General features: G+C 40.0%; 2 protein-coding genes across 3 annotated transcripts in view; both read left to right on the top strand.

Annotated features, from left to right (window-relative positions):
* Positions 1-8,690, top strand: part of LOC311130628 (peroxisomal acyl-coenzyme A oxidase 1-like) — a 31,827-nt gene extending 23,137 nt beyond the window's left edge. For both annotated transcript variants that reach the window (XM_084163417.1, XM_084163416.1), the window contains exons 9-14: positions 2,187-2,377; positions 4,942-5,118; positions 5,396-5,501; positions 5,713-5,856; positions 6,229-6,435; positions 6,785-8,690. In XM_084163417.1, coding sequence (XP_084019543.1) covers positions 2,187-2,377; positions 4,942-5,118; positions 5,396-5,501; positions 5,713-5,856; positions 6,229-6,435; positions 6,785-6,835 — 876 coding nt within the window. In that variant the 3' untranslated portion in view covers positions 6,836-8,690. The remainder of the gene's footprint in view (positions 1-2,186; positions 2,378-4,941; positions 5,119-5,395; positions 5,502-5,712; positions 5,857-6,228; positions 6,436-6,784) is intronic.
* A 450-nt stretch (positions 8,691-9,140) lies between these two features.
* LOC311130253 (inactive rhomboid protein 2-like) overlaps positions 9,141-12,120 on the top strand; it is a 41,822-nt gene continuing 38,842 nt past the window's right edge. The window contains exon 1 of the mRNA XM_084162957.1: positions 9,141-9,273. The gene's annotated coding sequence lies outside the window, so the exon portion shown is untranslated. The remainder of the gene's footprint in view (positions 9,274-12,120) is intronic.

The following is a 12,120-nucleotide window of genomic DNA, read 5'->3' as shown; positions in this document are numbered from 1 at the left end:
ATTTTCTAACCTCTCTGGATTACAACCAAATTATGATAAATGTACTATATTACGTATTGGATCACTAAAAAATACAATTTTTACATTACCATGTAGTTTACCAATAAAATGGTCTGATGGTGATGTGGATATACTCGGAATACATATCCCAAATGAAATTAATGATCTCACTTCAATTTTTTTTTATAGAAAGTTAGCAAAAATAGATAAGATCTTGCTACCATGGAAAGGTAAATACCTGTCAATTTGTGGAAAAATCACCCTGATTAGTATTATCCCAGTTTACCTATTTGCTTATGGTCTTGCCTATGCCTAGCGAACAGTTTTTTTTTTAATTATAAGAGAAAATGATATTCCATTTTATTTTGAACGGCAAGCCAGACAAAATTAAACGGGTCTATTTATATAATGAATATGAATTAGGAGGACGGAAATTATTAAATATTAAGGCATTAGACCTATCACTAAAAGCTTCAGTCATACAAAAATTATACTTAAATCCGAACTGGTTCTCAAGCAAACTAGTAAGATTGTCTCACCCAATGTTCAAGAAGGGACTTTTTCCATTTATTCAGATTACAACCCCTCATTTTCAGGTATTTGAAAAGGAAATCATCTCCCAAATATCACTATTTCTAAAACAAGCCATAGAAAGTTGGTTGCAATTTCAATTTAATCCTCCAGAAATGACAGAACAAATATTGCAACAAATATTGTGGTTAAACTCAAATATACTAATTGATTAAAAAAACGTTATTTTTTGAGAAAATGTTTAAAAAAGGTATAATCTTCGTAAATGATATTATCGAAATGTCTGCTCTACCCAAAATTACAACCAAATAATTGCAGCACTACCGCAAAAATGGAAGAGGAAAGTGGAAGGAGGAAAAAGTAAGGAACTTGTCTGTCGGCCTTGCATTAAAGAACTTAATTGGTTAAAGAAAATTGTGATGAATAAAAAAGTTTACCAGTTTCATTTAAGGACCAAAAGATTGACAGCCGTCCCATATAGATTGCAAAATAGTTGGAAAGAGATTTTTGATGTACCGATTCCAACTGATACGCAAAACGACGCCGGATTCAAAACAATTTTTCAATTTAAATTATTTTATTACATTCTTGCTACCAATAGAATGTTATTTGTATGGGGGATACAATCTTCCCAGCTCTGCAGATTTGGCTGTGAAGAGACAGAATCATTAGATCATTTGTTTTGGTACTGTCCATTTGTAGCTTGTTTCTGGACACAGGTCCAGGAATGGCTGAAGGATTGCAATATTTGCATGGAGCTGACCCTGCAGATAGCACTACTGGGTGATCTGAAAAGTCATAGTCCATCGATCAATAATATAATAATACTTGAGGCAACAATGTTTATTTTCAATTCACAAACTGTAGAAACAATGAGAATGGAAAGGTTCAGAACTTTTGTAAAACATCACAGTACAGTTGAAAAAGATATGGCAAATAGAAATCCAATATGGATGATGTTAAGAGATAGATGGGAGGTGTTGAATGGAGCTGAAGGATGGGACTAATAACAACAACTAATAACAACAAGATAACTAGTGTAAGACATGTTGTGTCCATAATAAGTATATTGGTTATATATTGTGAGCTTTTGTGAAAGAGCACAGTTAGAAAGATATGGTATATAGAAGCATACCAGATGGACATCAGGAAAATGATCGGAGGAAGTTCAGGAGTAAAAATAAACAAAATATAATTATTGACTGTGTCCATAAAATGTATATAGTAGGTATAAGCATGAAGTAGAGGCCTAAGCATTGTTGTTCACTAGTTTACTCCAATTAGGGAGGGGATGGTGGGGTTGGAAAGTAATAAAGGGAAATATATATTTTGAAAGGATATGTATGTATGTGTATGGAGAAAAAAAAACATATGGGGGATTGGAAGTGATGCAGACAATTACATTGATGGAAGTTACAATCTATCTGCAATATTAAAGCTGATCTACCCCCTAAAAAAAAACGTAAAAAAACAACGCTCTAGCTCTGTCACCTTTCACTGCAGATGCGGAAGTGCGACACTGGCGGATGCGGTGGATTGAGACACATCCAATGCAAAAACCAGATATCTCTAGCTTAAACTTACCCTGTGCTCATCCTCTACCATCCTGTGTCAATATAACTGTACCCTGTGCCCATCCTCTGACCTGTGCCCAGCTCCATGCCCTGTCCGCGGGCCTGAAGGCCTTCACCACATGGACGGCCAGCGCGGGCATCGAGGTGTGTCGCATGGCGTGTGGCGGGCACGGCTACTCCCGCTGCAGCGCCCTCCCAGACATCTATGTTAACTTTGTGGCCACGTGCACCTACGAGGGAGAGAACACCGTCATGATGCTGCAGACCGCCAGGTAGGTACACACATGCAGGCGCAAACACACACACACACACACACACACACACAAATATAAGACACAGATGTGACACAAACACATAGACACACACACTGAAATGACACATTCTTTCCTCGCTGAATCAAAAACATCAATTAGTCACATTATACAGCTCACACAAACACACATTACAATGTATTCCAATACTTGCAAATCAGGGCAAATACAATACCAGTCAAAAGTTTGGACACACCTACTCATTCCAGGATTTTTCTTTATTTTTACTATTTTCTACATTGTAGAATAAAATATATTTTAAATTTGAGATTCTTCAAATAGCCACCCTTTGCCTTGATGACAGCTTTGCACACTCTTGGCATTCTCTCAACCAGCTTCACCTAGAATGCTTTTCCAACAGTCTTGAAGGAGTTCCCACATATGCTAAGCACTTGTTGGCTGTTTTATCTTCACTCTGCCGTCCGACTCATCCCAAACCATCTCAATTGGATTGTGGAGGCCAGGTCATCTGATGCAGCACTCATCACTCTCCTTCTTGGTATAATAGCCCTTAGGTGTGTTGGGTCATTGTGCTGTTGAAAAACAAATGATAGTCCCACAAAGCCCAAACCAGATGGGATGGCGTATCGCTGCAGAATGCTGTGGTAGCCATGCTGGTTAAGTGTGCCTTGAATTCTAAATAAATCACAGACAGTGTCACCAGCAAAGCACACCCACATCATAACAACTCCATGCTTTACGGTGGGAAATACACATGCTGAGATAATCCGTTCACCCACACCGCGTCTCACAAAGACACGGCGGTTGGAACCAAAAATCTCCAATTTGGACTCCAGACCAAAGGACACATTTCCATTGCTCGTGTTTCTTGGCCCAAGCAAGTCTCTTCTTCTTATTGGTGTCCTTTAGTAGTGGTTTCTTTGCAGCAATTTGACCATGAAGGCCTGATTCACACAATCCCCTCAGAACAGTTGATGTTGAGATGTGTCTGTGACTTGAACTCTGTGAAGCATTTATTTGAGCTGCAATTTCTGAGGCTGGTAACTCTAATGAACTTGTCCTCTGCAGCAGAGGTAACTCTGGGTCTTCCTTTCCTGTGGTGGTTTTATATCATAGCGCTTGATGGTTTTTGCGACTGAACTTGAAGAAACTTTCAAAGTTCTTGAAATGTTCCGTATTGACTGACCTTGATGGACTGTCATTTCTCTTTGCTTATTTAAGCTGTTCTTGCCATAATATGGACTTGGTATTTTACCAAACAGGGCTATCTTCTGTATACCCCCATACCTTGTCACAACACAACTGATTGGCTCAAACGCATTAAAAAGGAATGAAATTCCACAAATTAACTTTTAAGAAGGCACACCTGTTAATTGAAATGCATTCCAGGTGACTACCTCATGAAGCTGGTTGAGAGAATGCCAAGAGTGTGCAAAGCTGCCATCTAGGCAAAGGGTGGCTATTTGAAGAATCTCAAATATAAAATATATTTTGATTTGTTTAACACTTTTGTTTACTACATGATTCAATATGTGTTATTTCACAGTTTTGATGTCTTCACTATTATTCTACAATGTAAAAATAAAGAAAAACCCTTGAATGAGTAGGTGTGTCCAAACTTTTGACTGGTAGTGTAGGTCTAGTATTAAAAAGCTATTGTGTGATATTGTGCCCTGCACATCAAAGGTAGTAATTATCAACAAAGCATCGATCTAACTGTCTACTGGTTTTTGGGAGTGTGTTCAGTTAAGCACTGCCAAGTGTGAGGTGTACAATGGAAAGTAATTGAACGGGAGTGAGTGAGACTAGGACCAAATGAATAGGTGTGTATGAGTTTTTGTGTCCTTAGAGCTGGGTGTTCAACCGCATTTTACTATATACCTGTAATGATGCACGGACTGGTTTGGATTTGTACCTTACATAATTGTATTTCAATGTTTGGTTAAATGTAATATAAATGTAATAACTGAGTGATGAAACTTGAAAAATGATTGCAATCATCTGTTCTTACCGCCAGTAAGAGCATGCTTACAGTTGAGAACTGATCATTTTCTAGGAAGAGCTTTGGGTGCGCACATGTAATTTTGTGCCATGAATAGGCTAGTGCCTGTGAGGCAGTGAGGGTGCCAAAAGCGCCTTAGAAATTGGCACAATGCCCCTTGTGGCTAAAGTAAGAACTGCCATGGAATCCATTGAAAATACATGGTCAAAGACAAAACTGATATTTTACTGTGTGAAAATGATAACAAATGAGTGAAGGAAATTGATGAAAAGGCTGAAAATTATTTTTGGTTTCATTATATAAAACAATCAGAAGAGAGAAAGCCCCATTAAAACCACGTAGAATGTATTTGTTGCCACCCTAGGGTCATGCATTACTCATGAAGCATATTTAGAAGTTTTTATTATTCCAAAACACAAAATACCGTCAATTACCGTGAGAAAGATATTGTGATATAATATGTTGGCCCTATCGCCCAGCTCTACTTTGTGTTCTTGTCTGTGTGTGACCTTTTGACCCTATCCACTGTCTTCCTCACTTGTTTGCATCCCCCTCTCCCCAGGTTCTTGATAAAGAGCTACCGGCAAGCGTCGGCAGGCCACCAGCTGAGTGGCATCGTGTCCTACCTGAACGAGTCAGAGCGTAGGCTGCAGCCCCAGACTGTGTCCTCCCGACCCACTGTAGTCAACATCAATGACCTGGCCAGCCTTGTGGAGGCTTACAAACTACGAGCTGCCAAGTAAGTGGGCCTACAAACTCACCAAAATGTAATAGTAATAGATTGCATTTAGATATTTGGTCTTCACTAAATATCAAAGGCCTGTACATTATATGGCAGAGACTTTCAATCAGAGCAATGTATTAGTTGGTGCCAGGCAATGCAATGGGTTGCGCTAAAACGTTCCACCAGTCCAGCAAACCAGCACACAGCTAAATGTACTTGTACTCTATGGACAGTCATGCATCAGTTTCTGTTTAACGGTGTCCTATGTCAATGCCTCTCTGTGTGTCTTTAGGCTGGTTGAGTTGGCAGCTAAGAGTATTCAGCAGGAGCTACAGAAGAGGGCCAGTCAGGAGGATGCCTGGAACAACAGCGCTATAGACCTGGTCAGAGCCTCTGATGTAAGTCACCTTACCAACCTGGGATATGGAATGTGTTGTTTTTTGGGAGGGAGCCACCCACAGTAAGGAAAAAAATAAAAACATTGTTGATGTGAAATGCTAAATTTGAACAACAAACTAAATCCTACTCCTTTCCTCCCTCTTTTTCCTATCTCATTCCTCCTATTTAACTCTCATCTATCTCTTCTCCTCCTCCCCTCTCCATCTCCAGGCCCACTGTCACTATGTGGTGGTGAAGCTGTTTGCAGCTAAGCTGGGGGAGATAGGAGACACGGGGGTGCACTCTGTCCTCAGCACCCTGGCCCTGCTCTACGCCCTCCAGGGCATCCAACAGCACAGCGGAGACTTCCTCCAGGTAACCACCACCATGGCAACTGTCAATCCCAGACTATCTCCCAGGGGGGAAAACGGGACTACATACATACTCTAGTACTATGTTAATATGTGAATTTCAATGCGACCATAAATGGGTCCCATATTAAGTCTATATTCATTTTTATAACGTCATGTATGACGTTTAAAGCAAGACATGGTTTTACACTCTTGTACTTGTATCACTTAGAGTAAGAAGATAATCTTCCTTTTATAACTTTCATATTTGTTTGATTTGATCCTACATATAAAGGCTTTACCTCGTTTTGTCATTACATTTGAACCTATTATTGTCTATTGAGAACACATTCTCTTTAACAATAACGACCTGACAATAATTCCTTCCTTACTCCAGACTGGTCTCCTGAGTGGGCCCCAGCTCTCCCAGGTGTCCCAGCGTCTGAAGGAGCTTCTGGCCCAGCTGAGGCCCAATGCAGTGGCCCTGGTGGACGCCTTCGACTACCGCGACGAAATGCTCAACTCCGTCCTGGGACGCTACGATGGCAACGTCTATGAGCACATGTTCGAGTGGGCCCGCCGCTCGCCTCTCAACAAGACAGAGGTCAGAGGGCCTTAAAAAAAGAGAGACTGAGATGAAGAGAATTAATTTACAGTTAATTTTATGCTTTTTTTATTTTTTTATTAAGAACATGAATAGGCCATTTGTGAACCATTTTCAAGCATCTGTTTCAGATAATGAAACGCCAAATTGTCTCTGTGTTCATTGCGTAGTTTGCCTACATAAAGATGGCTATCTAATGAATGATTTGCTGTAGTAGTAAGTATTTTGCAGAGTAACCTTGTCCCCAGGCTAATTGCTACCGACAAAGAGAGAGGGAGCCGGTGGGTGGAAGAGACTACCTGCAGAGTATTCAAACTGACCCTCCTTCCCTCACCTCTCTCTCCTCTAGGTCCACGAATCCTACCACAAGTACCTGAAACCCCTGCAGGCCAAGCTGTGAGATGACCCCTGAGACTTCACCTTTGACCCCTGACTCTCACCTGACCCCTCCACTACAGGGGACAGGAAGCACACTAACAACACTAATCCAGCTGTGGGACCCCATCAAGGCCGCCCATCCACCAATCGGAAGGGCTCATTCCACCCGCCCCTTCTTTGTTTAATCAACCACAGGTGGTGAACATTTTTAAAGAGGAACCCATTGGAGAGCAGCCTCCTTACCCCACCTCTACTGATGTGCTGCTAATGAATCAATCATTCTACTGGACTTATTCAACTAGCTAACTAGACTCATAGGTATTTAATTTGAGTTTTATATACCCCATGCCAAGTTAATGGATTGAATCCAAGAATCGAAGGTCTGAGAGAACATAAGAAAGAGGGGTAAGAAGGAGAGGAAGCAAAACTGTAGTTAGCATGCGAGGTGGCCTAAAGATGAAGGGGTTTTGATGACTGATCCTTGTGATCTAATCAAGCTCTTTGGATCATGTACATTGCAAATCTCTCGATTTGTTGAGATATGTTAAATCCCATTTTAATCTGGATGATTTCTGATCATGCATGTCACAGTATTTGATGCTAATGTACTGTGGATGGGTGTCTGTAGTAGTGGGTGACGGGTCAGTTGTGGTTTGCAATGAACCAAGGTGTGCATGTCTGTCTGTCTAGGTGTGAGAGAGTTTGTGGTTGTGGGGTAGTGACTGTGATTAGTGAATAATGAGTTGATGAGTAAGCTATACCAGAGTGTGATTCTGATACTAGTGATTTGAGGAAAGGGGCCTTTCAATTCTTGCACTTAATACAAACCACTAGTATAAATGCACGAGGAGCTTTTCTACCCATGTGGGGCTTAATTACCAAGAAATTACATGAAAATCAAACTAGCTTGATGAACAAGGTCATTATTCATTAGGGCACACCGTGGTAAAACGTCTTGCAAAGGAAAGAAAACAAGCGGTTCTTATTGGACAAGTCCGGTTAGGTCCCCCTCTGTTTCAGACAGTTTTCTTCCGTTTGGTGCCTATTGACTATAACCCTGATGTGGCATTCGGAACAAGTACATTCTTCAACACAATGAAATAAGTATTTTTATACTCGATTACTAACTGTTGATTGTACTGCTGTTGGCTTTTACAGTATGTTGCAGATTGATACATGATTGATAGTTTCAAATGGAATGAAACAGTAATTACAGTTTGTGGGAGAATTATGTGCCTGCGGAATTTGTTTTACTTTAATGGAGCTAACATGTTAGTATTATCACACTTGGTTGATGCGTATATTTTTGATTGAAGAATATGCTTTATCAATTTGTTTTGTGGATTTTCGTAGCAATTTAAGGATGTATGATTATTATTTCAATGTACTTACCGAATTGTTGTTTAACTAATTTTTGTGATAGTATTAAAAATCCATTCAGACTGAATATGTTGTTTTTAAACATTTTGTTAATTGAATTTTAACTGAAAGTGAATCATTTGTCATGCTTAATGATTTTAGTAAAAAACTGGAAATATTAAAAACTATCAAGATGTTAATGGTTTCCTTCAACTATTCCATAGACTGCCAGAAGTAACCACTAGATGGTGTTATGAAATCAGATATACTTTTTTCATAAGTCAGAGCCATGTTTTTTTCATAACATTTTTACATTTTATTTCAGTGGCATATAGATTTAGGAGAACCAATTCTACAAATGGATGGAGGATAAATGATTGAGTGTAATCATTCATAAGATTATGAAGGGACGGATTATATTAGCACATTAGTTTATAACACTGCAATGAATCTGATTCAGAAAATATTACCTTTTAGAAAAATTAATCTGTACTTTTACAATAAATCAATGCATTCTATTTAAAACCTTTGGACATTGTTTCTCTTGATGAGATTATTCATCTGGAATAGTGTTAACTCATGCATGGGTGGAAATGTCAAATGTGCTCTCACTTTTCCTTTCCATATATAACTATAGCAAGACAGGTTACTTTCATGTTAGTTTTCTTTAGCATTTTTGGGAGGGATTGTTTTTGCTTGGAAAGTATCATGTCTCCCTTATTGCGTCATTTAAGGGTGTCAAGCTTCGGGACTCAAAGAGCAACATTATGAAGTTATATTTATGCCCTTTCACAAACAACAAGCATGCAAACATAACCAAAATATATAAAACTATTACAAGCCCATCAACGGCGGGCATAACTGGACTATATTAATATTATTACTAAACCATTCTTGACTTTATGTGTGTCTGTCATTTATCAGATAGGTTAGGCCTGTCTAGTATTAACTCCGCCCACCTTCGCCGAAGAGCCACAATCAGGATATTTGGAGAGAGAAGGAAAGTAACACGTTGGTGCCACATTGTATGAATTTTAGGAACATAAATTGTATCTTGTTTTGAGTTACATTGATGAAAGTAACATATATTTTTCCTTAAAGGTGAGTAGCCTATTTTCCTTTCCAATATTTAATAGTTTTTTCAAAATGTGTTTATGATCGAGAGTGAGCACAATGTGTGGTTTTTACCAGTCCTCTTAAATGAGTTTCAGACAGCGAAACAATAGGAAAAGTGTAGGCGTGAGGAAGTCACATTTAAAATGAATTATAAAGTCATTTAACTATTTCAACATTGGAATTGAAATCATCAAAGGACCGCAAACGATATCGTGGCTGTCGCGCAGTTAAAAGGTGAAAACATGCGTATTCATATTCCATTGTTGCGCTGCCCGGGAAAAATAATTCACTGAAGGAAAATGTGTCAATTCCATCTTCACACAACCTTCGTTCAACTTCCGTCAAACGCCCGCTAACTGGCCTCACGTTACAGCTCCCGCTGGTCTCCCACTTTTCCAGAAAATGTGGGAGGGTTTGGTTTGTTGACAGGACAGGATACAGTATCGGTTTTATTGAAATTCGGTAAGGAAACATTTTTTTTGTATAATTTTGTTGACCTGTTTAAAAAATGTTTTTATTATGGATACATGAAATGTCACTAAGTTTTAGTTCATGTACATGTAGCCTAGTAATGTAGGCTACTACTGGACTTGGCAACGAGTAACTAAGTAACGTTATGTAGTTCAACATTGTTAAATAGTTGCTACATATTTTACTTATCTTGTTGCCAAAGTTATGATATTAGTTTATGGTGCAAGGAATTACATGCCTTTTGATAGATGTTTGCCACAGTCACTGACTGAACTGGAAGATTAATGTACATGAGTTAACATTTCTTATAGGGTTAAATAGTGAGAAAGTAATGTGTGATGAATATTATATCTTTATGAAAATGCTCAAATATCGTTTTAATGCAGTCTATAAAATTATGCAACCATTGTTGCAGGGCTGAGAAACTGGTAGAAATCTGCAGATAAGTAGTTCAAGATAGCCTGCCCTACTGAGGAATGGATTGTATATTGTAGGCCTATCTTTGAAATGTCTGTATCATTAGCGCTCTTTTATTCATTCATGTTTTAAACAATGGAGTTTTACAGATCTCTTCCTTTGAACTATGCATACTGTAGTGCATTTCAGAGGGAACAAAGAATAGAATGTTGATAAGCAACCACTGACCCACAACACCTGCATCAGTAGTCTTTAACTGTAAGTTCTGTTACACCACAAATGCACCTGCTGTCAAGCTAACAAGGTGTAGTGGAGTGAAATGTAACCTATGCAAATGCTAGTAGGAAAACAGAAAAAGTCAAATGGTCATGGTTGATTGCACTGGGAATCAGAAACAAGGTTGGTTTTCCAGATTAGCAAACATTTAGAAAAGGAAAGGAAGATACCTAGTCAGTTGTACAACTGAATGCATTCAACTGAAATGTGTCTTACGCATTTAACCCAACCCCTCTGAATCAGAGTGGTGCAGGGGGCTGCCTTAATCGACATCCACGTCATCGGCCCCCGGGGAACAGTGGGTTAACTGCCTTGTTCAGGGGCAGAACCACAGATGTTTACCTTGTCAGCTCGGGGATTCGATCCAGCAACCTTTCGGTTATTGGCCCAATGGTCCCCCCAGCCAGTCTACCTGGCGCCGGTGTTGTGGAGCGACGCTCCTCATCCAACCTGACAGAGCTTGAGAGGATCTGCAGAGAAGAATGGGAGAAACTCCCCAAATACAGGTGTGCCAAGCTTGTAGCGTCATACACAACAAGACTCGAGGCTGTAATCGTTGCCAAAGGTACTTCAACAAAGTACTGAGTAAAGGGTCTGAATACTTATGTAAATGTGATATTTCAGTAAAAAAAAAAAAAATCCTGTTTCCATCTGCCCGGTCGTGACTTTTTTTTCATGCATCAGGTAATTCATCTGCATTAAATGGTTGGATGGAAGCATGGAAAATGACCATTCAGGCCTACAGTCGTTCATTCTGTCTTTCCTCCCCCTTGGATTCTATGGAGTCATGCTTGCAATCCCCCCCCCCCGGCCCCTCCTAGGTTTCTGCTCCAGTTCTCAGCTGTTGTGCCACAACATGCCTGCCAGAAAGCAGAGCCTTGAGTCTCTCCTAGCGACATGCCTCATCCCAGTAGTATCTGTGGGCTCATTGGGATTTTTTCCTGCTACGTCATGGTCATGCCAATTCAACTTCCATACTGTCTGACGCATCAACCTTTGCTTCGACATGACACAGGAAAAGGGCCTAAACCTGAAGGGAAGCAAGGCTGCTGTGGTAGTTGGACTTTGACATATTAAATGTGATTCTCATAAACATCAGAGCATCGGAAGTTCAAAGCTTAATCCATTTTCTAATTCGTGCGCGCTGATCCAGGAAGGGATCTGACTGAAATGTCTGCGAATATTGGCGGAATGTGTGTCACAGACTCGTAGTATCCCGCTGTGTCTTCTTCAGATCGCTCTCATCCACTGAGAGTGAGCCAGTGACACATTCCACAGTCTGGAGGCTGGCTGTCTAACTGACTGGCTTCCTCCTTGTGCTGTACTGCGCTCTAATGCAGTTGCACCCACGACAAGCCAAAAAACATGACATGCTGTGCAACTGGGAAATATCAGCACTGTCCATGTTGGATCCAGTTTGAAAGGTAGCCCTGTTGAGCTCAGTGTCTCTGTGTATGCAAAATATTCACAGCCCTTGAAGGCAGCTAGGGGTCTCGGTAGGGGTATTTTGGTATTTGTAGTAAGCTTCTTGCCATGCAAGTTTGGACCTGCATGCATGCTCTAGGAAGTGCAGATTCGGTTTCAGTTATGGAATGCACATTCCCCTCCAGCTACAGTAGAACACTATCCAATAATATTGTGATGAATCTCTCACAATAATTCTCTAGT

This window comes from Coregonus lavaretus, assembly GCF_964263955.1.
Source record: "Coregonus lavaretus genome assembly, chromosome: 6".
Classification (NCBI taxonomy): domain Eukaryota; kingdom Metazoa; phylum Chordata; class Actinopteri; order Salmoniformes; family Salmonidae; genus Coregonus; species Coregonus lavaretus.
This window is presented reverse-complemented; position numbering and strand designations above follow the sequence as displayed.